The 27,311-nt window shown below is 42.6% G+C and overlaps 1 protein-coding gene across 7 annotated transcripts; it reads left to right on the top strand.

Moving 5' to 3' along the window:
• Positions 1-273: 273 nt before the first annotated feature.
• Positions 274-27,235, top strand: LOC133344228 (PHD finger protein 20-like protein 1). Of its 7 annotated transcripts, none has more exons than XM_061554288.1 (19): positions 274-666; positions 3,222-3,349; positions 3,818-3,998; positions 4,231-4,315; positions 4,814-4,902; positions 11,375-11,621; positions 12,283-12,381; positions 12,809-12,864; positions 13,332-13,395; positions 13,559-13,708; positions 14,301-14,450; positions 14,791-14,832; positions 15,776-15,877; positions 16,895-17,061; positions 19,283-19,382; positions 20,128-20,323; positions 21,054-21,519; positions 22,000-22,258; positions 23,445-27,235. In XM_061554288.1, the coding sequence occupies exons 1-19, from the start codon at positions 652-654 to the stop codon at positions 23,579-23,581; spliced, it is 2,733 nt and encodes a 910-aa protein (XP_061410272.1). In that variant the 5' UTR covers positions 274-651; the 3' UTR covers positions 23,582-27,235. The 7 variants fall into 7 exon arrangements, with proteins under 7 accessions (XP_061410272.1, XP_061410276.1, XP_061410275.1 ...); XM_061554291.1 differs by having other exon boundaries at positions 275-666; positions 3,229-3,349; positions 12,280-12,381; XM_061554290.1 differs by having other exon boundaries at positions 275-666; positions 3,226-3,349; positions 12,280-12,381.
• The last annotated feature ends 76 nt before the right edge of the window (positions 27,236-27,311 follow it).

The following is a 27,311-nucleotide window of genomic DNA, read 5'->3' as shown; positions in this document are numbered from 1 at the left end:
CGGGCGTGGTGTTGGCCACTCACCCCCTCGTGTACGGTTCGGGCCTTAATAGGTGTTCGCTAACAGCACTTGCCCCTCCAGTCTGTCAAGGCTATACGGGGGACCTTTGTCTTTGTTGTTGTTGTGGTGGTGGTGCGTGTGTGTGCGGTGTATTCTGGCGCGACAGACAGAGGCGATTGCCGGCATCTGTCGGGACGACTCGACGTGCCCGCGCTCTAGCGCCTTCGCTGCTCGCACCGAGGTCGTGGTCTCGTGCCCCCCTCGCGGTCACGTGGTGCCGGCGGAGAGTTGTGGGTTGCTCCACGCGCCTTATTTACCTTCGCCGCTTTCTCGCGGCAACGTTAGCAACTTAAACGCGTACAAAGTCGTCGGTGCGCTCCCCCCCCCCTTCCCTCCCCTATTTTTTTACATTTTGTTGTTCAAACGTCACGTCGCAATTCAATGCAAGAAAGAAGAGCGACGAGACGCACGCTTTTTTGGACACGAGGCTGCTGAGCTCGACTTCCCACCCCCCCCTCACCCCCCGATTTCACGCGGGGCCACCCCCCCCCTCCTCCCGCCGGGGCTGGCTAGGCAAGACCGAGGCTGCGGCCTGGAGGGCCCGGGCCGCGTCTCGAGTTTTTTTTTGTTTCCTTCGCGCACAGCTCGGTCATGGCGAGCGTGGAGGTGAGAGAAGCGGCGGCGAAGTGGGGGGGTGGGGTGGGGCAAGTCAGTTTTGTTGTGTTTTTGGTTCGTCGCCATGCGTGGCTGCAAGAGTGCAGCACGGGAGGTGAAGGAGGGGGGTGGAGTGCGCGCCCTCCCGTGGCCATTACTCGAGATTTTGCGCGTCAGCCGCTCTGCTCGTTGTTGGAAGTTTTGAGACGAGTTTGTTAGCGGCTCTTAACTCGCAATTGTTCCGTCAGGCGGTCGGGCAACTTGCAATGTGTCCGCCCCGTCGTCAGGGCTGTTTGATTCGGACTAGAACGACGCTTGCCACTGCGGGGTTGGTGACGGGGTGGTGGAGGAGAGGGCAGCCAGGGACCGGTTTTTGATGTACCGTACTAACATTGTCCTGTATAACATTAAATAACCTTTTGCTATTCGCGCCATCCTTACAGCGCAAGGCTGTCACAGATGTGCAATGATTCACAGCGCAGTGTCGTTGTGTGTGTGTGGTTTATTTTAAATGATGATCTAAACACGTGGTGGGTTGCGGTGGTGGTGGTGGTGGCGCACTGCATCCAACCGGCTGAGAGATTCTCGGGCACGGTCAACTTCAGTGGAGAGTGGACATTGAACCGTGTCTGAACCAGCGTGGTGAAGTATGGTCAGACTTAATCCAGCAGTTGGTTTGATACAGGGTTGTACAATATTTAAAGATGCAACAGGCGGGATGGAAGTGGCATTTTTTTAGTCGGCAGGTCCCGTTTTTTTTACTAAATTCCGTTCATTATTTCAGCGGGGTTTTTTTTGTGTGATTGCACCGTGAAATGCCTTGCCTACAGTAAATCAATGACAGTACATTGTTTCGATTTAAAGCTTTCGTAACTGCAGGGATTACTCTTCTTGGTTCTTTCGGTAAAGTCACGTAGAAGGGAAGTAATAAAATAATAAAAAGAAAACATAATAAAATTCAATTCTCACGACGTTTCGGCCACAACGCAAGCAGCCGTCCTCAGGTGAAGAACAAGGCTGATTGCGTTGTGGCCGAAACGTCGTGAGAATTTTATTGTTTTATTTTCATTATTTTGTTATTTCCCTTCTACGTGACTTTACCGAAAGAACCAAGAAGATACAGTACATCGTGTCAAACATATCTCTGTGGCACAGGACATTGATTGTGAGAGCCCCAGATACAATCACATCAGAAATGCTGCGAATTTTTTTTATAAAAAATACCTTCGACTTGTTTTGGAAACTTGGGGTTCACAACCGATTGCAACATCATTAAGTTTATATGCGTATCGCAATTACAATGAAAACGCCTTTCTGTTATTGTAATAGCCGTATGATGCGCAACCTTTTAGGGAAATTTATTACAGCTGCAGTAATTCGCCACTTACAAATTTAATTTTGTGTTTGGCTGCTTACTATTTTCTCCAAATTAAGTATTTTGTCTGCGGTTGGTTGGCAGTGGTTTGTGTACGCAGGACAACTTTACCCGGCCATGTGAATGTGGAACTTCCACCACTGGCTCAGGGCTGTAAACAGGGAAACCACTGCACTTTGAGTACGATGACTTTAAGATACATAGGCTATTGTTGTATTACATAATTCAAAAACTGGCAGTGTCTTAAGGCCGAAAGCGATGTACTAATGTTCATTTTCTTGGTGGGAGGGATCACGCAACTTGTAGCCTGTTTCCTGTATTAACATAAATTGGGACAACACTTCAGTTAATTGTGAAATAAAATGCCTTTCATGTTTTTTTATATTTAGACAGCCTGCAGATTGTATAATCCGATTAATCCATCATGCCTATTCAGTTGGAATGATGCCACTCGTGTTCTAAGCTGATCACACTAACGCCGCTAGGGTTAACACACGTGCACGCCAGGCGTTCACTCGTCTTGAACGCGTGGTGCCACAAACCACGAAGTCAAAACATGCAACGAGGAAACACGTGACACATGCCTGCTTATCACAGCCGCGCAGCCTGAGACCATAAACCAAACCAATAACAGTAATTGCACTCCATTACCACGTTAGGTTTGTTATAAACAAATACATTAAACAGTAATTTTTGTGTATCATCAAAATACAAAGGTGTCCACGTCCTTAGTAGAGTCGTGTCCCTTGTCATCAGAGTGATGTAATGGATTAGCACATGTTAGCCGATACATATTTAGAATGTCTACTACAGTTCATATAACCTTGTTTACTCGTTATCAGGTGTATGCTAATATTAGGCTGCAATCTCACACAAGGTTTGATACCGAAATGTCCTCTCAAGAGAAGACTGGACAAAATGAAAATCTAAACCACAATGGGATAATGAGGTCATAAACTAGTGTAGCCTCTTCTTGGTTCTTTCGGTAAAGTCATGTAGAATGGAAAAAATTAAATAATAAAAATAAAACATAATACAATAATTCTCACGACGTTTCGGCCACAACGCAAGCAGCCGTCCTCAGGTGAAGAACAGGTCTGTCGAGAAGACAGCGTCTGAATGCCTTATAAACATTTCCCCACTAGGAGTTTTATTAAATTGTGTATTCTGGCCTCATGTCTATGCTGGCCAGGAAGCAGACAAGATGGGGAAGATGGGGGACAAGATCGGTGAGAAATATAACAAGAAATTGCCCCATCGGTTGGGAATAGCTTATGAGGTGGGGGCAAGGCTGGAGGCCCAAGACTATCTGCTTAAGTGGTGAGTTTGCTCCAGCATTCCGTGTCAAGTCACTGCTGTACACTATATCACCACCCCCACAGTTTTTCAACTCCAGGTTGTGATATGCAATAATGTTATTGTTGGTAACTAAACATCAATATCTAAGTACAGAAATCTGTGATTGCTAATTAAGCAGTTTTCAAAAAAAAAATGCTGAAGCTAAATGGAGGTTTCTCAATAAACAAGACATTACTGGTACTACTGCATAAGTTTCAACAGTTATACTGTATCGCTCTGCAATGTGTTTTCAAGTTGCATTATTTGGGATGTCTGACGTTCCACTCCACATTTTGGGAGTTTTTGTATACCATCAGCTTTTTTTCAGTTCAGATTTATTCAGATGCCAAACAACACATGGATGTAACTCAGAAACATTGAAGAGCAATAGAAAGCTATCCGTGGTGTACAGAATTCCGTCTAACACTGTCGAACCCTTGATATCCACAGGTACCCTTCCCGCATTGAGAAAGTAGACCCAGACGAGGGTAAGATTTTGATCCACTTTGAGCGTTGGAACCACCGTTACGATGAGTGGATTGACTGCAACAGCCCGCGGCTGAGACCGCTACAGCGAACCTCGCTCCGTCGCGAAGGCCTTAAGCAAGAGGAGCCAACTGTTGGGGCAGTGGTACGTTCCTGCCTGGCTATGACGTTTACGTACAGATTTACTTTACAGAGAAAAAAAATTCAAGTTATTAGCAATGCTTGTAAACCAGTGGATTGTTTTGATTGTTGAATTGTAGTGCATTTTATGTGTATAAGTTTAACTTTTAATATTGAGTACATTTATATACTGAATTAAAAAAAAAACACCTGGATTTGGGTGCAAATGTTTAGATTTGTGTATTTTGATGTTTTAGCCATTTAAGGTCGGGGATGAGGTGCTGGCTAGGTGGATTGACTGCAGATACTACCCAGCGAAAATCGTCACGATCAACAAAGAAGGTACGACAATCACATCATCTGTATAAAGAGAACATTTTCAAAAATGTTTGCATCTGTTTTTCAATAAAAAAATAGATAGGAAATTTTAAATAGTTCAATGACAACATTACATGTAAATAAACTTGAAATTATAATGTTGAATTGAAATGTAATTGTGTTGAAATTATCAATTGTTACATTTTGTATCTAGAGCCAAAGTGATGTATGCTATGCAGATATCTATAGAAATAGTTTAAGCAATCTTGATTTGCAGCTTTCGTGACTGCAGGAATCCATACTCTCTGGTTCTTTCGGTAAAGTCACGTAGGTAGAATTTTTTGTTAAAATAATAATTGTAATAAAAAATGTTTTTATATATATATTGTTTCTACCTACGTGACTTTACCGAAAGAACCAGAGAGTATAGTTTAAGCAATGTTTGCTGTAAATTTAATAAAGGAAACATAGCATGCATTGAAATTATGTGGCAGCTATCTTAATGTTATGTTTTTGTTTCAGATACTTACAGCGTGCGATTTTATGATGGATTTGTGAAAGACGTGAAAAGCATAAATGTGAAAGAGATGCCAGAGGATTTGAAAAACCAGGTATGCATTGCTTTGTTTTTACAATGATTTATTGTTTCAAATGATACTGCAAAACCCATAGCTTATGAAAATTATGCCTAAAAGGTCTACAATTATATATAACTAGGGATTGTTCGGGGGCGCCTTTGGTGCCCCCTTACAACCATTTATGGCCTTCAGCCAGGAAAGTCACGAAAAAATTGCACACGAACGACGAATTCGCGCAAACACCAGATCCTCCGTGATGAAGTTTTAAAATGAAACATCTTTGAATTGTATTATGTTTGGAATTAGATCATTTATTTCTTCATTAAAAGCTTATATCATTTTATATCTGGAAGACTTAATTGAAAACGACATTTCGCGTCAATTTTCTCTCGTCGTTAAGTAAGATGGCCTTGCTGGAGGTTCGATTTGATGCGGACTTTCACCTGTTTGGGATTGCGGGATCGAGATAAGGCGACATAGATCTGGCCTGCGAGAAGACCGCTGTCTGCAGGTTGATTCCAACGTAATCGACCGTCTGTCCCTGCGCCTCCGTCGTTCATGCAGGGGGCGTATAGGTTTGTAGCGCCCCCTACATGAAAACGACAGGAAAGTGCAGCGTTCATCACAGATAGATCAAGTTGTACGCTTATATAAGAGAATATGTACATAGAGATTTAGGTTTCAAGAGTACATTAGATAGAGTATCTCAGTTAACATAAGGCTTGTGTAACTCTGCAAGTTATAGATGATTTAAATATATATGGTAAAGGCCTCGACATCTGCTCGGGTTTGGTTCTTGAAAAATCTGTGCAAAAGTAGAATTTGCGAATGTATATACTATGTTTATATGGAAAAAATGGAGTTAGGCTTCCATGTCCGACTGAACGTATGTGAGAACATTAAAATATTCATAACATTAATCCCTTACTGTACACATTGTGCTAAAATACAATTAGATACAAAAACATCAATAAATTGTGCTTTAAAATTTGAAGTTTAATTCACCTTGAACGACAATGGGGGTGTGATGATACTACTTTGGCAGTCGTTGGTGCACTTGCCGCCGCACTTTCCATAATTGCCTTGTCATTTTTCTTTAAAATATCTGACTGTTGACTCGTTTACCGTATAAATAGCAGCCAACAGCAGACACATTGTTAACACGAGCAAGTTTATCTAAAAACCCTACTTTTTGAGCCAGACTCATAACTTTCATGTTCTGCCTTTTATTCTTGCTCTCACTCACTCCCTTGACGCTTAGACGCCATGATCGAAATTACAAAAACAAAATGCTAATAATGCATAAATAGCACAAAAGGCAACGGGCACTTGAAGAGTAAAATCTTCGGCGTGTGGATCATGGCACAAGCCACTACTGTCCTGGGCAAGTACAGTAGCCCTCCGTCATGATGCGATGTTGCCAAATTGCGAATAGTCTAAGGAAAAAATACACGAAAATAATAAACTGATATACAACTATAAAATCGCGAATAATCGAAATTTGCTAAAGAAAAATCCGCAAATGAAGAGGTTTTACTGACATTCAAAAATGTTCTCACAAATGCTATGATTATGAAGGTAGACCAAAGTTATGAATGAATACATAAACTCTGAAACGGGGGTAAAATGCATTAAAATATCACATTTGGTGACTTGGAAAAGTAGGTTAAAGATGAGATGATCAGATAAATGGGAAGTTTAGCATCATTAGCATTGGAGTGAAGAATGATAGTTCATCATCTATTACAGTTCACAGCCTTTTGCATAAATGATTAATTTTGCAAATGTACAAGGACAAGCACAGCTTATAACATTTTTATTGTTATGATTCTCATGGACAAACCCTGGATTGTCTGAAGTCTCATCAACATATTCAACACATGCAGTGATCACATCCTGGTGTGATGCGAGTGGCGCTTCAATATCAATTTAACTCTAAGAAATGCCTAGAGGAGGAAAATGGTAAAATGGACATTACCACTTGACATAATTAAGTGACAAGACTAGTAATTGTTAATTCAATAAAAGTGGATGGAAGGGTTAAACAATTTATCTGAAACCACAAAAGGCACATTGAGGAACAAAAGACGTGCAAAGAAATGGACACACTGTACAAAACGTTGAATACACAACTCTTATGGAAAGATTAGGAAAGGATTGAGAAAATACATTGGAGAACACAACACAAAAGTAATTGAAAGATGCCACAGAAAGCAGACAAAAGGAGGTTTCTCGAGCAATTTATAATCCGTAGCCCTTGGAGAAGGATGGAGCAATAACACTTGATAAAGATTTAATCTTGACATCTGTCGAGAATTGTTTTCAGATCTCTAATGCAAAACTTAATATGTGCCTGGAATCAAACAAGATGTCACACTTTCTAGCACTGCCCTTCAAAGGATGAACAAAAATGAAATTTCCTGGGCAGATGGTGTCACTGTGGACATCGTTGGGATTAAATGTTGGAACACAATTATTGGATCTTTTCACTAAATGTTTACACATAAGTAAATAGCTAAATTATAGAAAGATGCCTCAATCATTTGATGCAATACATTTTATTAAACCGACTTGAATAATTACAGATCCATTAGTCCCATATAGCACGTATATAAATTGTTTCTTAAGATCATTGGTAACAGAATAAAACATAGTAGAGGCTTAACCGACCATGTGAGAAAGCAGGCTTCATGAAAACTTTCTCTACTCCTGATCACATCCATCCTATTACACGGAGACACAAAAAATAACTCATGGATTGGAAAATATATGCACGTCAAACATATTATGGACAAACAATTCATGATGACTGTTATGTAAGTTTTCTTGGGCAGGACACTTTGCTAGACTGGGATGAAGGACAGTGGTCGAGGTTGATGGATTGGCAGCAAAAGGAGAGAACATCTATAAGGATGTCCACCATGGATTAGCTCGTGTAGGAGCCCATCTGGATTGTTACATCACAAAACCATGAAAGATGGTGACAACTTGGGAAAGCCTTCATTAGGCAGTGGATAGATGAAAGCTGATGATATATGACATCTGTACAACAGTTTTTTTTGTATAAACCGCTTGTAACATTAGTAATATATTTACTCTGTCTAATGTGGTACAATTGCAATGGTTAGTGTATGTGATGCATGCGTATTACTCTTTTGTTCTTTCGGTAAAGTCACGTATAAAGATAAAATAATAAATTAAATACTAGCATACGACGTTTCGATTGCAACACAAGCAATCATCATCAGGTATAAATGAAATAGAAACACAAATCTAGTATACTTAGAAATGTAATGTAATACTTAGAAATGTAATGTAATACAAGTATACTAGATTTGTGTTTCTATTTCATTTATACCTGATGACGATTGCTCGTGTTGCAATCGAAACGTCGTATGCTAGTATTTAATTTATTATTTTATCTTTATACATGACTTTACCGATAGAACCAAAGAGTAATTCCTGCAGTCACCAAAGCTCCAAATTAAGTTTCATGCATGCGTATATTTATGGAGCCTTCATTACTTTGTTATTTGGAATTAACACGTTAAAATTAAAATTCCATGCACTTTCCACTGCTACACCAAAGCATGAAGTGACAATTGACACTGATTGAAAATGTTTTGGCACCATTACACTCGTTTTTGCTGTTTGAGCATTTAAATAATTGTCTTTGAACGTAAATATATTAATTAACTTTGAAAATGTGATAATGTCACTCATTTTCTTTAATAGAAAATTGAACAAAATAATATTTTGCAACGAATAGCTGAAGGAAAAAAACCCCACTTTATTAAATATTTTACGGTGTGTTTGTGGCTTTGCACTCTGCTTAAGTCGGACAGAAAGTGCCAACAGCATTTGGTCTAAGTGCTGCAACGATTATTGGAATATATCGATTCATTGTATATTAAAATGACCGCTTCTTTAACAAACGATGCATTTGCATCCGTTTGAAAATGGCAGATACCAGACAACCCAGTCTCCAAAATGTTGGAAACTCGCCACAGGGCACGTCTATCATGATTTGGTAATGCGTGATGACATCACCAATCCCCCCCTCGGATCTGATGTCACATGTATTATAAGTAACCGTATAGTGTTAGCATTATATTCTTATTTTTGGTTCTTTCGGTAAAGTCACGTAGAAGGGAAATAATAAAATAATAAAAATTCTCACGACGTTTCGACTGCAACACGACGTTTCGATTGCTTGTGTTGTAGTCGAAACGTCGTGATAATTTGTTATTGTTTTATATTTTTATTATTTTATTATTTCCCTTCTACGTGACTTTACCGAAAGAACCAAGAAGATGAATCCCCGTAGTCACGAAAGCTTTAAATCGAAATTTAACTGCCAAATACTTAGAAACTCCTTCCCACAGTCACAATCAGACTAATGTCCTCACTCATTCACGTGTTGTCGTGTGGTGGGGAGCTTGTGTGACAGCTCGTTTTTTTTCCCCATGTAGCTAGAGCAGAGTGCTAAAGGCCTTAACAATATGTGCAGGGCATGCTGATTTCGTACACTCTCAACGCATGCACAGACCCAGTGCAATGGAACGTGCCGTATTGCAGAAATGTAACTGCGTATAACTTGACGTACGTGAACAAATTTGTAGTAAAACGTTTGCCCGAGAGCTACAGGATTTTTGAACCTACAAAATGCTTAATTTAAAAGAATACCATTGTGTGATTTTTCAGTTTGAAAATTAAATATACATGGTGGTCCATATGTCTTGTGACTCCCGTTGAATGCTCTCAATCTTAAAGTATTTGTCAACACAAATGAATAAGCAAAGGGAAAAAACATTTGGGGTCAAATAATTGGAGGGGTCATAAGGACCTCTGGACCACCCTGTAGAATACAATGGCACTTTAGAAAAATCTCAACGATTGTTAACGTTTTTATATCATTTTTATATTTGACAAGCACAATTGTCTGTTATTATACAGTACAGCAGTGTGCGCATTGGTGGTTACATTAAGATGATTGGGAAAGCGCCAGTGTTCTCTACTTAGCGCATCATTGTGATGAAGAACCCCCCCACCCCACCCCACCAACATAGATTCGCTTCTCTTCCATCATAGGTAGAAAAGATTACTAATGTTTTAAAGGGCATCTGGCTACTGGCAAGCCCAATTCTGGGAGGGGCTGTGGGTTATTTGGCTCTAATGCGAGCTATTGATCCTGTTGCATACGTTATTTAGCGACAGAAACTGGTGAAACCGCTTTGGCCGTCGGGCGGTGGCTGTAAGCAGACTACTAATCGCAGGGAGCCCGTGTGCGCTGTTTGCCGGTCCTCGTCTCAACATCGGGTGGAGGAGGGGGAGGGAAGATGTTGTGGTTGTTGATCCTCCTCCAGTTCCGTGCCAGTGCCTTCACGTGGCGTTAAGGTGGTGGTGGTGGATGGCACAACGCGTGCGCGAGGCTGCATTGTAAAACCCCGCATGAGCGATTTTGCGGTGCCTTTAAATAGCCTGCTGCGTTGCGCAGGGTACGAGAGTGAAATGCTCCCTCCTGCCGTCTTCCTTGTACTGTAACTGCAGGAGAGTCGCGAGAGCACGCGGTGCTCCTAGCGAGCACTGCACTGTACGCTGCGTGTTTTGACGAGAGGGATTTTGACGGCAGAAGGCGCATCTTCGTGGAAACAATTTGGATTAGAGTAGCTCGTGTGCCCTCCTGTTAAATAATCGCAGTTCCACTGGAGTCGTCCTCCTGCTTAAAGTCCCACGGGGTGAATATTGCCTGCGTTGCACACAGCAGCACAGTGTGTGCCGGTGCTGCATTGCTGTATTTTTAGGTTTGCGACTGCGTGTGCCGTGTTAGAAACTGCATTATTTGATAACTGTGCTGTGTTGCTGCATCGCTGCGAAAAGGCGTGCGAAGTATATGACACGTATGTCTTTCGGCTGCACAACTTTTTATTGTGTTTTGTCATTTCGGTAATGATGAAAACTGTGTGTGTGTGTATTGCAGTGCCAGTGTCATGCTGTGTTTTCATTAACATTACAGAATTGTGTGCAAATGATGATATGTAAATCAACTAGTATCACAACATTTGGCTGTCTATTGAATTGGATAATTTAACCTAACTGCAGTGTTGTGTCTGATACTGATGCCAGTCTGCCGAAGATAACAATCAATTGACAGTATAAATACACTGGGAGTTGCAATGAGCATATATAGCCTGCATTTAATTGTAATTTTACGTGATATTAATTTTGCCTGTGTTAGTCGTAAGTTATCCATTGCTGCAAAACATTTAATTCACATCTGTGATTACATTGGGCTTTGTTATTAGAATCGCGGGGGGGGGGGGGGGTAAACTATTATACAATATATGCACCGAATGCATCGTAATTTGTACTCTGGATTTTAAAAGATGTAATCCGTGCAAAAGCAGTAAGGGTAAAAGTCATCCACATCATGTTGAATTGTACTGAGCCACACAATTTCATCCGTCCCTTCGACCCTCATCCCCCACCACCGCCGCGGATTCAGGACTGGACAGCTATCGTGAAGAGCACCGTAGAGGCACAAGCGTTGGAGCAGGCGGCCAACAAGTCCCGGGCACGTGCAGGGCACCACCAGGCAGTGCACCAACAGACGGGGCAGCAGGCTGCCCACGTCGAGGAGGAGGAGGAGGAGGGCGCTCGTAAGGGCAGGCGGAGCGACGCGGAGGAAGGCAGCGAAAGCGAGAAAGCGCTGCCCCAACCACAAAAGCAGCGCAGTGCTGAAGCTCGCCAACGTGAGGCTCTCACACTCCCTGGGCGTCACGTGCCCCCACTGCAGCATGCTTTAAGGCTACAAGCACTGACTCAAAAGCAGCAGTGCCGCACGCCACACCGTTTGGGAGCAGTCGTGAGTGTGTGTTCGTGCGTGCAGGTGGATGTGCTTTTATGTTTGGTAATAATTAATGAAAACGTCTTTGTTCGTATGGGTAAGTGTGTGACGTAATATTATTTCATTTTAGTTTCTTACTGGACGATATAATACATTGCTTACAAATTATTAGAAATGTTGAATACAACTTAAATAATTTTCACATGTACTGTATATTCAGTGGAGATGGCAGTGAATCGTTTTTTACTGGTGGAAGAACCGGCTTATCAAGGAAGCTTTTCTTTTCTTGTGTTCATTCCTACCCATCCACATTCCTGATAAAGCGACCAGTGCTCTAATTTAAGCACAAATGCCCTGGGGGAAGAAAGGTTCACTGCCGATCAGCTTCTTATAGTTTTTATTTGTCATTGTGTTCATGTTATTGTTTCATACTTCGTCCTTAAGACTGCAAATTTAGTCTTTGGGTTTAAAACCATGTTTCATCACGTTTACAACTTAACAATGCACATTCAAAAATGTAAGTTATCGCAATGTGCGGTTTGTAAAATGTGTCGCATTTTTAGCAGCGAGCCTTCTGCAGTCAAAGGTTATGGCAGCAAAGAAGAGAAAGTCAGCGTTCATGGGAGCCTTCCAGGCAAAGAGGGCACGGCTCAATCAGCTGACAGGTAGGCTGTGCTGTGTGGGAGGGCGCGACGTTAATCCCCCTTACCAAGCATTGACTAATGTCGATGCAAGTCTTTAACAACCATTTAGTTACGTTTTCCGTTGATATATTTGCACGTTACTTATTTCAAACAATAGGCGTTACTTAACCTTTGCATTAAGAAGCTCACGTATGTGTATCTCTCAACTGGTATTTTTACAGTCGAGAGATACATTGAGATGTCTATTTTGTTGCATACAATGTATTGTTAATTTTCCGTCATGAAATGTGTAATTATGACGAGTTTGTTTCAATAAGCACGTCTTGTGTTGTTGGCAAAGGTATAAAGTGCATGGTTCATATTATCACAACATTCCTCTAAAATTGCTTTTCTGGGATCAACATCCTGAATATGCCATGGCTTAAAGTCGGTATGTGTTGTTTATCAGGAATTTTGGCTTCTAAACTTTCTCGACGCCGAGATGCAGATGTCCAAGACTCCAAGGTAAAAAAAACAAGTCTGTGCATCAATTGGTATGGTTGGTAGATGTGCTAGTTACAAATAAAATACCATTACAGCCACATTAATTAAATTGATGTGTTTTCATGTTAAACTATGATATGATTTCTGTCATTTTGAATAATATATTTTAATAATTATCATAATAAAGTATCACTGCATCTTAAGCCCATTTTCAGGAGGTTCTGTATTGTGAGTGTTGGGCAAGTTCTATCAAATAGTGTTTGGTTTGTGGGAGGAAACCCAGAGAGAACCCAGAGAAAACCCACACATACGAGGTGATAACACTCAAAGCTCTCCTCAGATTTATATTGCTGTACAGCCATTTCCTGCCTTGCATTCCAACATCTGATGAGATCTGGCCTGTTCGGGGTAATTGGGTCACGTAAAATTTAAAGTGTCGGTAAAAAAAATGGTTGTATATTATGGCTTTGCTTTTTGGGTTGTTGCAGGAGCGGCCATCGGAGGCTGTGGAGAACAAGGAAACCTCTCCGCTGAACAGCACACAACCGAGTGGTGAGCTTGGCGATTCCTGCACTTAACAAAAAACAAATTTTGTAATTAAAGAAAAACATCCACAGCGTTTAGTGGCTATCGTTGGCATCCAACACTGGGTTAACGGTGAAAGTGCTCCTTGCATCTTGTAATGGATGCATGTATTGCATATGTTGTAATACAGGATTATCAGTTGAGAGTGCATCTGGCGTGACGCCAGGTGCCATCACAAGGCAGCACTCGCTTCGTCTGCGCCGATCGAGTCGGGCGTCGGCCGGCCTCGCCTCCCCCTCGTCCGACTCTTCCCACTCGCCACGCTCGAACCAGCACGCAGGTTGCCGCTGCCTCCACATGCCCCTTATTAGAGCACTCGGCCCACCTCGGCCAAGTTAGGGTTGTGTAAATCACATGAAAAAAATGTTGTGGGCGGAGAAGTTACTGTAGGATTACAGAAAGTCAAGGACGTGTCATCGTTGTTTTCGAATCGTTGCGTATATAGCTTAAGAGTTTGTACTTCTGTCTGAGTTTATTTATGCGTTTTTGTGTGTGTATGTGTACTTGGCACAGTATGTGTGCACCTTTGTGTAATGTGTGTATATATATACATGTGTGTTCACTTGTGCGGTATAACCTTCACCATGTGATGTCACCATCAACAGAAATCCAGGCTGCAGTCTTTAAATTGCAATTTTCTAAAAGCATTGTCTTGGTTAACACATGATTTGCATTGGGTGTCTCGAGAGGAAGACTTTAGACCAGATGGTGTGATTCTTTTAGGGCAGATCTTTACGGTCACGTTCAGTACTCTGCAGCAGCTGCAGAATCTTAACGGAGGATAGGTGTGAGCGAGGTGTAGTGACGTCAGCGGCTTTGGCCAGGATGACATCTTGATCGTGAGTTGCGTGTGGGTTTATCTGATTCCCCAGGCTCTCCAGGTCAACTCTCCTCACCCGACAGGGGCCTCTCACCGGCTTCTGCCACCAGCGATTCGCCAGGCAGGCGGCGCCGCCCCTCTGCGCTGTCAGAGTCGAGTGCCCACGACAGGACCCAGACTCGGACAGAAGGTACCTCGGCCGGTGGGTAGAGGCAGACGCGCTGCTTGCTGCCTTACGTCAGCGACAGTCAGCCATCGGGAATGCATTATATCTACACTTTAGTCACGCAGATAACGTTTGCAAAAAATAATTAGAATGCATTGGTTGTATTTCTCTAAAGCTTTGTGATTGCGGATTTGGAAATATTTTATAATTTTATGATTGAGTTAAATGCACGTTATATAATTAGAACATGAATGTAATTTATTGAACACAAGTAATGTCTGATAATTTTCAGGCCAGACATTTTAAATACATCTTTGATAACCGTATACTAAGATTGTCAGTTATAGGCTTGCCTCATTGTTCTCTTGGTTTCCAGATGCAAGTTCATCTTCGAAAAGTGAAATGCTGTCTGCGGATGGTAAGGTCATTATGTTGGGGCACCCCATTGTTGAACAGCCCGGCAGCACCCACAGCGATGAGTTACTGTTAGGTATATTCTCTACATACCTACAAGGTCATACAGAGAAGACTTCTCTGGAAGGCTACCCTACCTGTACCTATAAAAGAGTTGGGCGGGGTCTTTGCCTCTCCCTCTCTTCTTTGCCTATTTTATCTTCATTTAGCCCTGCAGTTTTTGGTATGTATGCCAGTTGTTTGCCTGTTTCTCTTGCATTATTTTGTCTTCCTCTTCTGCTGTGGAGAAGACATGCCCCTTTGGTAGTCCCCTTGGATGCAGCAGGCAGACACGTGGTATCTCCCAACTCTTAGCACTGCACGTGTGTATTGCTTTTTTGCCTCCGGACTTACGGCAGGCTTTGAAAGAACGACGCAACCGCGTGGCAGCTGCCTTGCGTTGGCCAGATATTGGCGTGGGTTTGGGGTCGGGTGGTGCCACTGTAGGATGCCCCTTTGGCTGCTCATTGTGTGGGTGTCTACTCTGAAGCAGGCCTGGAATAGGCACCAGTGTAGACTGGAGAGGCCGCTTGTCTACGTACAGCTGGAGGTTGGGCGGCCTTCCAGAGAGTTGTTGTCTTGCAAGGCCTCGTGGGGATACCTAAGAGGATTGGCTGCGGGTGCTGCCAAGGCCTACACAATCTATTTTTACACCTAATGCTCACTTCTTTACCAATTGCTGTGAATAGAAAAATAGTATTCAAGCCGTCTTAAAAGTATAATTCCTAGTATTAAACATTGTCAAACAGCACTTGTAACATTCTTCATCGAGGTATCCTGTAATGTTTGTGTTTTTCAATTTATAGGTTTTTTTATGGTTTTCAAAATCATCGCTGCATGTTAGTTCATGTAAGTATAATTGATTGAAATACAGTGCACGCTCACGTACATACATTGTTATGTTTCAGCAAAGAGAAGAGAAAGGGACAGAAGCAAAGACAAGAAAGAGAAAGAGAAGGATGTGTCCAAATCGAAAAAGAAAAAGAAGAAAAAGAAAAAGACAAGAAAAGGTAATGACAAATTTCGGATTGTGTTTCATCTCTACGGGTGATTTATGGCTGACCTAGAAATGTCATATATCCAAGGCAACTCCTCAATGGTTGGTCTGTACAAGAAATGGGTCACAGGATTCAGCTCTGTAGCATGTTCTAACAAGTGAATTTTAGCTCGCGCAGACTTTCAATGAATTTGTTTTTGGGTCGTACCGCGTGTTATTTCGCACGATGTCCATTATTTTGCGGCACCTGCTGGGAGCTTTTCAGGAACCAGATTGATGAAGTGCCCAGCACGCGAAGTGAAACGTCGGACATCGTGCCCAACAACACGCAGTACAACGTGAAAGCACATCGGAGAGCTGTGTTATGTTAAATGCTGAACATGGACTTCTACGTGAATTAAAGCAAGCGAGTTAATGGATAATTGCTGCTAAATAAGTAAATCAATAAACTGAATTGCGGGGATGAGCATATATGGATGGATGTGTGTGTACAGGGTGTAGGACAAGCGAAAAATATAGTTGAAAAGGTGCCCTTCATGTCACTTTCAGACAGGGTGGGAAGTGTTGTGTTGCACAACGATTAGTCTCTTGGTGATATAAAGTGACAGAACAAAGCATAAAATAACTAAAACACGACTGTGAACACCATCCACATGTTCTTGGTTCTTTCGGTAAAGTCACGTAGAATGGAAATAATAAAATAATGAAAATAAAACATAATAAAATAATTCACACGACGTTTCGGCCACAACGCAAGCAGCCGTCCTGTCTTCTGGACAGACCTGTTCTCCACCTGAGGACGGCTGCTTGGGTTGTGGCCGAAACGTCGTGAGAATGATTTTATTATGTTAAATTTTTATTATTTTATTATTTCCATTCTACGTGACTTTACTGAAAGAACCAAGAAGATGAATCCCTGCAGTCACGAAAGCTTTAAATCGAAATCTTCCACATGGTACAAGAAAGGACAGAATTTACACCAGGAACAAGCGTAGCATGCCGTGCCAAAATTGCGCGCGCGTGTGTGCAGAGAGCACAGACGGTGCCTCGGTGGCGGATTCTGTGGACAGCCTGTCCCTGGGACTGGAGGAGACGTCGGGGAACGCAGACGACTCCCAGGACGAGGACGGAGCCGGTGGGGATGAGATCGTGCGCTGCTCCTGTGGCATCAACGAGGAGACGGGATTCATGATCCAGGTTGGGCTCTACTGGCAGGTGCCAAAAACTAGATTGGGAACGTCGCAGATTCAAAACAATTGGCCTCTATGCACATTGTGTCTGTGTTTAATGTTTGACACGGTACGTATGTTGAACTTCTTTCGCACCGTACGTAGCCAACAGTGCCAATCGGATGTGTGAACTGCTAATCGGTAATGGAGCTGCATGCGTAATCAAGCGCGAATACCCATTTAGGTGTATAGTTTCTGATACATTACTCACAAATGTTGAGGTAAGAATTATCACCGTTTTATACAAAACTGCTCCCATTTTCTCTCAGAATAGCCCTCAACTTTTGATGTGTCTGCATGTGTGTGATTTGTTTTTAACACTAAGAATGTTTGCTTGTTGTTGATGTCGCGCTCCCTCAGAAGGGCATGTGATTTGCTCACATATTGTTGTGTGGGTAGGTCTTATAATTAATAGTATAATTAATCATTCTCATTGTCTAGGGCAGGGGCGGGGAACCTTTTTCTGCCAAGGGCCATTTGGATATTTATAACATCATTCGCGGGCCATACAAAATTATCAGCTTAAAAATTCGTCTGTTATATTTGGTCAAACATTTTATTAACTCACCCCTAATGCGATGGCTGGAACTGCTTCTCTTTGGTGAGGCGTGTGATTTTAGCTGGTATTGATGATGTTGCTACTCGCGACTGCTTATCCAGGTTTGCTCCTAGATTTATTAAATTTAGAGTCCCGCCTGCGGTTGCCTTGGCAGGGCCAGACCAAATGATTTCACGGGCCTCATATGGCTCGCGGGCCGGACGTTCCTCACCCCTGGTTTAGGGGTATATTATGTGTTTATAAATTATAATGCCAGCAGGATACAGCCTTAGAATAGTTACATAATACATGGACTAAAAACAAGTAACACTCTAGCACCAAGACACTTCCAATATAAGTGTTTTAATAATGTCAAAGTATCAACCATTATCTCAGAATAACATCCAGCACTACAATTGTTACAGCAATTCAACAATACAAAAGAAAAAAAACGCGCCCAACATACACGTGATGTAGGCAAGATATTTGTGTCAGAGTTGTATGAAGCGGAGGACTCCAGTATGTCATTCAGCGAGAAGGTTAATTCAAGGGTGAAAGGTGAGATTTGGTGACGTTATAAGTATAGCAGAGACCTGTCAGCATGGCGAGATCTCTTCCTCCTCTCTCAATGCGAAAATATCTTCTTTGCACCAGCACAGAAATCTGTCTGCTGCTGCTGCTCACAAGGACCGCAATCGCCCGATATGGCTGTAGCTGGCCGCTCTGGCCCCGCCTGTGCCGATGGACAGCCGTTTGCACGGCTCCCCAGCTTGCAGTTGCCTTTTGGTGTTGCTCCCGGCGTTACTTCCTTGGTGACACTCGGTTAAACACCTTTCACCCGATGACAGGCCAAGTTGGCTTTGAGATCGATACGTCCAAAACAACATCAACCTCATATGATTTGAATTGCGGTGTTGCGGACATTGACATTGTTCCGCACTCTTTAGTAAGCGTACCAATGAAGTTTAAATAGGAATTTTGGTCTTGATCCCCCCAGAATTATTTGTTGAACTTTGACCTATCCTGGTGCCAACACCAAGCGTTAAGGTTATTCCCTCGTTTAAAAAAAACACTCGTATAAGGTGAACTGAAGGTGAACCCACCAGACGTGAAGTCGCCGCATGTAGTTGTAAATAGGAGTTGCCCGCACGCCTAATGGTCACTGCCTGCCACAAGGAACAAACATGAGATTACATGGATGCGAATTCAAATTAGGTATACTCCAAATAATAATTTTTGTAACTATTTTATTCTAGCAGATGAAGGCCCACTGAGCTATATAGGTTTTTTTCAGAAGCGACCCGGCCACAAATGATAGCTAAACGAAGTGAGTTATCATGTGGACATGTATAGCAGCAAAATTATCTAAACGCATGATTCTAAATGTGGAGGGAAAACCGGAGGACCCGGAGAAAAATCCACGTGACCACGGGAAGAACATGCAAACTCCAAATATACAGCAGATATCTGGGTCAGAATCAAAACCACGACCTCCTGTATACCAGGTGAGGGAGTTAAAATCTGGCCACCGCGAGATGTGAAAAGGCAACCATCACAATGCCAATATCTGGAAAAGCCACACGTAAAAAAATATTACACTTTCTAAGTGTTGGGTAGAGATTGCTGTGACCCTAATCTGCTCTCTTGTCAGTGTGAGATGTGCAGTTGCTGGCAGCACAGTGTCTGCATGGGGTTCACGGAGGAGAACATCCCTGACAGATATTCATGCCATGTGTGCCAGGACCCTCCAGGTAAGTTCGGCTCTTCTTCGGTGCTCTTTGCTCAAAAGTGGCAGTCTTACCTCTCCAACCCATCTCTCGATCACGCCTGCTTCACTAATAACCCCTCGCCTTCATTAGCGAGTATCCCCTCCATCCCTCTCATTGTCCACATGCAACACTTACATCACCTGTTGACCCTGTTTATTGTTGTTTTATTGATTATTTTTATCAAATGTGTTGCAAACTTAGATCATCTACGTTAAACTACAGTTTAAATACTTTCTTAACCTTTCGGTGGGGAAAAAAATAACAACAAATTACTGTATAACACTCAACCTTGGGTTATACCATTAAGATCCTTGAGGTAATTTGCATTTTACGGGAGTGAATGCAGCACACAATTAATATGAACTTTTGTTGGTTCCCATCAGGATGTAATCACAGCCTTGTGATTGGTCAACATTTGAAACATTACCTCTATACATATATTTGGAATAAGCACATTGCACATCTTCCCCTAACGGCAGTCATGCCCCCTTTGAGGTTGGTGCTGCACATTCCTTGTGCCACACAGGGACTGCTACAACTGTGGTTGTTCCCTTGTGCTAGACTGGCAGGACTTTTGGCATGGTTGAGATGAGCCGAGGTGCTAGAGCTGCCGAGGCATTTATCCTCGTAACGTAGTCTCACCGCCGTAATGGCCTTCATCCTTGTGCAACGTGTGGCCGTGCCGCCGTAACGATGACATCTCTGGGTTGGTGGCGGTGCGGGGCAGGCCAGCGCTGGAGCGCACGGTTCGCGTTCGAGCGCGACTGGCTGGTGGAAGGCCGTCTTCAGTCCTTCTCCTTCGCACGCGACAGCTACTGGAGCCGCCACGCGGCCAGCTTTGCGGCGCTGCAGCGCCTGCTGGCCGACATGCACCGCGTGCACGAGGTCATCCACGGCCTCAAGCTCAAGATCCACATCGCCAAGTGAGCGCACACCCATCGGACCCTCCGTGTTCGATAGCCCTAAATAAGTGTTTCTTAACCTGGCGTGCACGCACCTCCTGGGGGTGCGAGACATGTCAGATTTTTCTCGAAGGTAAGTAATGGAAACAAATTAAGCGCGGGCACGTAAGTATTACTACTTGGTTTCATCAAACCTATGTATTTACTAACGTACATGTTTTAATGCTTGAGAACCAAAGGGGGGGGGTGGTGCAAGGCTGCAGTAAAGGTTAAGAACCACCGCCCTAAATTTTGCGCTGATAAAAGTTTCAGTTGGCTTTTTGATTACATGTTTTAATTTAATATTTCACACCTCTAACTTACACTATTGACTTGCTGCAGAAATCATACACGTGTTATACATTTGACTCGTGTAACATTTTGTTTTCACCAAATGTGATCCAGGGTAATGTTTTATTTTGAAATCGTTAACACCACAGGCATTCAACTTCTGTATTTCAGTCACTTGCCCACTTGGAGATCATTGTGTAGATAAGTGCATTGTTCGGTTTGTAAATCGGTTTGAATTCATAGCCACAAATATTGTTTGGCTTGTAGGCTTTAAACTCTATCCAAGGGAATGCTTTACTATTACATTTTAAGGGATGTAACCCAGGATCTCAGGCACTTGTTTTGTTCTCTTGGCACTGACCTGAGTCCCTTGACTTGCTTGGCCACTATTGTGTGTAATATTTGCCCTGTATTTTCGCAGGACTGAGGACCGCTCAGATTTGATGCTGTGGGCGTCACCGTGGAGGACGGAGCGAATAAAAACCGAGTTGATCAGCCTGCCGGAAAATGATAGCAGGCTCGAGGCGTGCCCAGCCCTTTTGGCAAGCACGAACGATGGGCCCTTTGCGGGGTTGGAAGGCGTGAATGGCGTCAACAGCTCCCAGGTACCCCCGGGAAAAGATTCGGAGAGAGAAGTCAAAGCGGACTCCCCCAGCGAGAGTACTTACATCACCAGCGAGCACTGCTACCAGAAGCCGCAGGGAGCCGGGCCAGCGGCGGCGCGCGCCGCCAACGCCCGTGCGTGGCGCGAGTGCGCAGGGAGGGACGGGGACAGCGGGTCTGATACGACATACGCTGCCGACTCGGGGAGGACCAACACGGCTGGCAGCTTCATCTACGGCCTGGATGCCACCTACTGCAGCGCTGCAGGAGTAGGCAATTGCGAGGTAAAGAATGTGTTTTATCTATTGCAACTCAATCTCTACGTGTTTAAGTGGGGTTGTTTTTCATCTTCCTGCCTTGTTTTGAAGTTTCATGAACGTAGCTTATCTCCGCCCTCGACAATCTGTAATGTATTACAAGTAGAATTCACTAACTACGTTTTGACAATGTTTGCCTTAAATTTAAGCTGTTGATGGTGACCTGTTGGCCAAGATGACATTGGTTACCTGTAGATATGAATGAGAACTGCTCTAAACGTGTTGTTTATTTGCTGGTGTGTATGGACCATTAAAAAAGATAGCAAGAATTAAAAAAAACAACTTGTGCATTATTGTCCACATCTATGTTGAACTTCTTCCGCGCCGTATGTAGCCAACCGTGTTAATCGGAGGTGCAGGGGAAGGACAACACGCTTGAAACAAAGAGCAGTTGTAAAAAAGCTATTTGCTGATAATGATGTTGTCAACGTGTGCATGTGTTTAAAGAACAATGGTGGAGGCAGCAGCAGTGATGAGACGCCAAGTGTAGAGACAGGCGCCGGGAGTGGAATGGAGGAGGAAGGGGGGCCATCTCTGGGAGCAGCGGGGCTCAATTCCGGGGCCGGCTGGAAATCAGCTGGACATCATCAGCTAGCAGGAGGGGTGGCACAGCAGCACCTGTGCCTTTCTGAGCTGCTGCTGCACGTGGAGGCACTCCAAGACGACGTCGCCAAGCGTATGGACTTCCTGGAAGAGCAGCTGACCAGTACGTCCGCCCCCCCCCCCTCACCAAATTAAATATTGAGTAAATGTCGGTTTTCGTGCCGCCATTCTCAAAGCACAGTGATGTTACGAAGTCCCTTTATTTCACAGATGACTAGTCAGCAGTAGTTTCATGTCTACGTGGTGGCTTGACTCAATCAAGTACATTTTTCAAAGTTACAATGCGACGCCGGCACACGTGGCCGATTCGTTTTCAAACAACGTCACAGGATATATAACTTTCACTGTGAAAGGGAGGAGACATTGTTTTGGTTAATACACCAGGAGTATTTACCAGGGCTGCTCCAGGGCTCGGATCACGAACCTCTGTAACAAGTAGCAAACTCGGTTACCACTTAGCCATATCTGAGACTTGTCCACTCGTTATTGTTCGAGTCCCCAAATCGATCCATTGATTCTTTCCATTACCCATGCTTATCTGCGGATAAGAGAATTCATCCAGAAATGGTGGCAAATTCTTATTCACGGTTATCTGTAAAAGAAGAGTCACCAGTAGTACCAAGCTCATCAAAACTATTCAGGGCTTTCTATAGATAAGAAAAGTTGTTCTATTATCCGCAATGAAAAGAGTACTATCCACAGATGAATATGATTAATGATATCCCCCAATAGCGCGCCCTCCCCTTCCGCTACCAATGTAATTGAAATTTGTTAACATTGCAATTGTCTCTTTTTCTCACTAGGTGGTGCTGTGACATTTGACTAACTGATAATTGGTTGTTTACCCTTCTATCTGGCAACAAAACTGACACCTTTTTGCAAGGAGTCATGTTTGCATAAACCGCAATACCTGCAGTCATAATACAAACAAAAGACATAACTCTGATAATGTGCACTGTCCTTGAAGTTGATTGGTCCACACCCGAGACAGCTTTCCTTAGAGCCTAGTCTCACATGGGTTGGACCAGATGACGCCAAAAGGCGAACTTCAAGGACAGTGCACATTTTCAGAGTTATGTCTTTTGTTTGTATTATGACTGCAGGTATTGCGGTCTATGCAAACATGACTCCTTGCAAAAAGGTGTCAGTTTTGTTGGCAGATAGAAGGGTAAACAACCAATTATCATATTTTTACTGGCAAATGAGGTTCCCATAGTGAATTTGACGAACTGTTCTACATTCTACACCGCTTTAAATGTTGCGTCCTGTGCTCACGTTCTCCTCTGCAGCTCTGGAAGGAATGTTCGAGTCGACGTGTGAGCAGAGCTCGGAGTTGGAGCTGCGTTTGCCACGCGTCAAAAGGAGCCTTCGTCAGATGGCAGCTGACCTGCAGAAGCTGCAGCAGCTCTCCACGCTTTGCGCCTGAATCAGGCTCGTCCTGGCAACAATCACTTTTCAATTCTCACCATAAACCAAAACCTTGGGTAGCACACGAGCACATTCAATACACTTGTTCCTTGCTTAAGATCATCAGATGATTAAAAACATAGTTATCAAAAGCATGTCATGTGTTTTGCTTATCAAACCATGTCTGATAAGCAAAACGACTCAAGTGTATGTATTTTTGAATTCATAGATGTTTTTATTTTACTCATGTTTTTATTAACCACCCTTAGATGCCATGGTTGTAAAACGTATTTTATAATGTTTTTATAGTTTTTAAGAGTTGTGCATATTTAACCCAGCTTAAACTGCCCGTCTGCATTTACAGTGTGTCCACTGCAATCAAAAGGTGAAGTCTATTTCATGTTTTAAAAATGCATTGAAGTAACTTGTTCAGCTGCACTTAAGAGAGTGCAGACATTGAGTGAATATGAATCAGATTTTTTTTTTATCCTGCTTATCTGTCAGTGGGGACAAGGGGAAAAAAATTGCTAATGGATGTTAGCAGGCTGTTTTTGCATAATTTTAAGACACATTTGGTAATTGGCTTTTCATAAAAAGGCCATTTAATTGCAGACTGCGTTCCACCATGCCTCAATCCTCACTACAGAATCAGACCGTTGAACCTTATGGCGGTACCATAGTACCCCAGCTCTCGCATGATATCTGTTGATGGTCGGCGATGTGGCAATCGACTCATCTCGACGAGCTGTACACGATGCACCACCACGTGGTGCGTACGAGCGTTCAGGGTTTCAGCGCAATCGTCCTCGCTGCGTTTTGACATCGAGGAGTAGCACCGATGTCGGATCGATTGGTACCCCAGTCGCGGAGTAAGTACACCCCTGGGAAAAAATAGTGTCCCAGAAATAAAATATTTAATTGCCTTGGCCATTTTGTATTATTTGGTACCCCGGGGTACCGCCATGAGGATCAGTTTTTGTATTTCCCGTAATTTGTGAGACAATGTGGCACACCATTCCCTCGTTGTGGTCTTTCTGCATGCTCGTTTCACAAAGCCTACAACCTGGAATTGGGGCAATCATTACAGAATTTAATCATTGACATTGTTAATGGCTCCGCCATTGACGGAACCATTCTGACGTGGCCACGATGCTGTTAGTTCTAATATCCCAATCGGAACGTTTTTTAGTCCAAATCTGAGTATTAACTTGACACGTCATATTTAATAACTAGCACCGTCAATAGCAGTTTGTCCTATGAACGAGGAAGTTGTGGGCATATATGTAGAATGAAGGCGGTAACCAAGATGGTTTTGGAGTGTCACCCAGAGTTTGGTAACCAAAGGGAACGCAGACAGATTTTAGTGACGGTCCGAAAAAGCAAACTGTTGGGGTCCGGTGATAACTGCCATAGCTACACAAGCTAACAAAAGTGAAGGAAAAGTGTGGTCTCAAAAATAGCATTGAACCGAATGACCTATCCATGTTATTAAACAAAATAAATTTTATGTTGGAAGGGACGCAACTTAAAAACGCAGTTATTGAATGTGGATTGGGATCAAAACGAAAGAGAGATAGTGACAGTAAATAGACGATACATACGTGTATGGATACTACTCGAGTCAGTAGATACTATTGTAGAGCCAGATGCTACTGGAGAGTCAGTAGATGCTACTTTAAACAGTAGATACTTTACAGGCAGTAGATACTACTGTCATTAGATACTACGGTCAGTAGATACTATATAGTGAGTAGTTAATACTAGTCAGTCGATACTACTTTAGACTCTAGATACTACTGACTATTGTATGTAGGGTGTGTAGGTATACATGCCTACTAATAGATCAACTATTTACCCCCCACTTTCTATTACTTTTTCATTCAGGACTTCTGCAAGCCTCTTATAATTTTGTTGACGGACAAACGGAACGCCAGGCTTTCACAATATCTTACTATTTGTGTATTTATGTTATGTTTTTAAAAGACAAGTTTTGAAATATATTTTTCCCACGGGCAAAGCCGGTTACTTGCTGGTATACACATTTACATGGCAGGGGTTTGGCTCAGAGGGTCGGGCAGCATGCCAGGCTAGTCAGCACTTTGCAGTACATGTTTATGGGATGGAGCTGTTTACTTGCATGCACGGTGACAAGATGTGAACTGCCTCTCCTCGTATACAGGTCATGGGTTCGATTCCAACCCTGACGCCTGAAAATTTGGAGTTTGCATGTCTGTCTCTCTGTGGTTGTGTGGATTTTTCTCCGGGTCCTCTGGTTTTTCCCTCCACATTTAGAAACATGCGTTTTAGAGTATTTGGCTGCTATAAATTTCCACGTGATAAGCTACTTTGTTGAGCAATCATTTGTGGCCAGGTGGCTTCTAAAAAAAGCTACATAGCTCAGTGGGCCTTACCTGGTCAAATAAATAAGTATAACCCGTAAAAACAAAGTTTTTAACTCTAAATCCTTTATATGCGTGGCGGCTAGAGTCCTCTCGTCCTCTGGCTTGAGATGGCTGCCACCTATGGGTCAGATGATTGCCTGCCACCATTAAGCAATTGGTAATTAAATATAAAAAAAAAATTCCTAAAAAATGTAAAGTTATGGAAAAAAAATTTCACGAAAATAAATTGTCACACAACGAGTCTGTGTGCAAAATGTCAGCTCGATTGGATCACGGGAAGTGGGTTAAAAAACGACAGAAAGATTTGCACGGTCGTAAGCGCGCAAGCAAGTGAACTTAATATAAAGGATTTTAAAAAAACCTTAGTTTTAAGTAGTTTTTGGTTTAATTAAGCTTGATTGGTTGAGTCCAACTTTGGGTGTGGATTATGCGGTGACATGGTTGAATTTCCATGCCTGTCTCTGATTTGGGATGGGCTGCTGTTCACAGATTGAATTCATGTGCTATGAGCAGAAGATGCTGCCAGGTGAACTTCAAAAGTGAAAACGTGCTTGTGAATCAAGCCAGACATGGAATGGACGTTTAATTTAGGTAACTGGAAGGTCAAGCATTCCTTAGAGTGGAAAGTTCAACGTAGAAAGTTACATGAGCATCGTTTATCTTCTGCAAACAAGTGACTTTACGAGCCATAATTTTAATGGGAAGTTTATACTAGAAGTCTGCCATTTGTCCATCACAGTAATTTGTAAAACAGCCCTGGGACCATGTGTGCTTTAATGCTTGTACGATTGTCGTTTATTAATTACATTAATGTCGGGATGTTCCGTCTAGCTCACGAAAGCTAAATATTATAATTTTGCACGAGTTGGTGCAGTGCAGATATAATTTTAATATGTATTACATAATATTTATAAATATACTGTTTATGATGGAGCTAAATTGTAAACAATATATATAAACCTCATGTGGGCACGAAAATAACTTGGGTTGACTGACTGCAGAAATGTTGCATACTTTGGACTTAATTGCATATATAGATGACATAGCTATACAGGACAGAGCAAATGTGTAGCACACCTAAAATATATAATTTTTATAGTAAACAGCAGTTATGTATTTTTGCAATGTTTGGTTTCAAAACAATGATACGCAGTTATGTTTCAGGTTTTGCTTTCAAAACAGCATGCAATTGTTTATATTGTATATTGTGCAACTTTAATATTGAAGCTATGTTGAGTGACGCATGCTTAACTGGTACCTAGCTGTTTTATACATTTTTAACATTTATATTAATCTGCGATGCAGCTCGTACGTTATCCTTTGTCACAAATTACTTGTTTTTCATGA

The sequence above is a fragment of the Lethenteron reissneri genome, chromosome 19, assembly GCF_015708825.2.
Source record: "Lethenteron reissneri isolate LAM-NWPU_2019-01 chromosome 19, ASM1570882v1, whole genome shotgun sequence".
NCBI lineage: Eukaryota > Metazoa > Chordata > Hyperoartia > Petromyzontiformes > Petromyzontidae > Lethenteron > Lethenteron reissneri.
Note: the sequence above shows the minus strand (reverse complement) of the source record. Positions and strands in the feature narration are given on the sequence as shown.

What these genes read in the sequence shown, in the direction of transcription:
- LOC133344228 (XM_061554287.1), top strand. An exon ending in CAGTGCTGAAGCTCGCCAAC is followed by an intron (nt 11,622 to 12,279) that starts GTGAGGCTCTCA and finishes TCGCATTTTTAG; the next exon opens with CAGCGAGCCTTCTGCAGTCA. An exon ending in TGAAATGCTGTCTGCGGATG is followed by an intron (nt 14,833 to 15,775) that starts GTAAGGTCATTA and finishes GTTATGTTTCAG; the next exon opens with CAAAGAGAAGAGAAAGGGAC.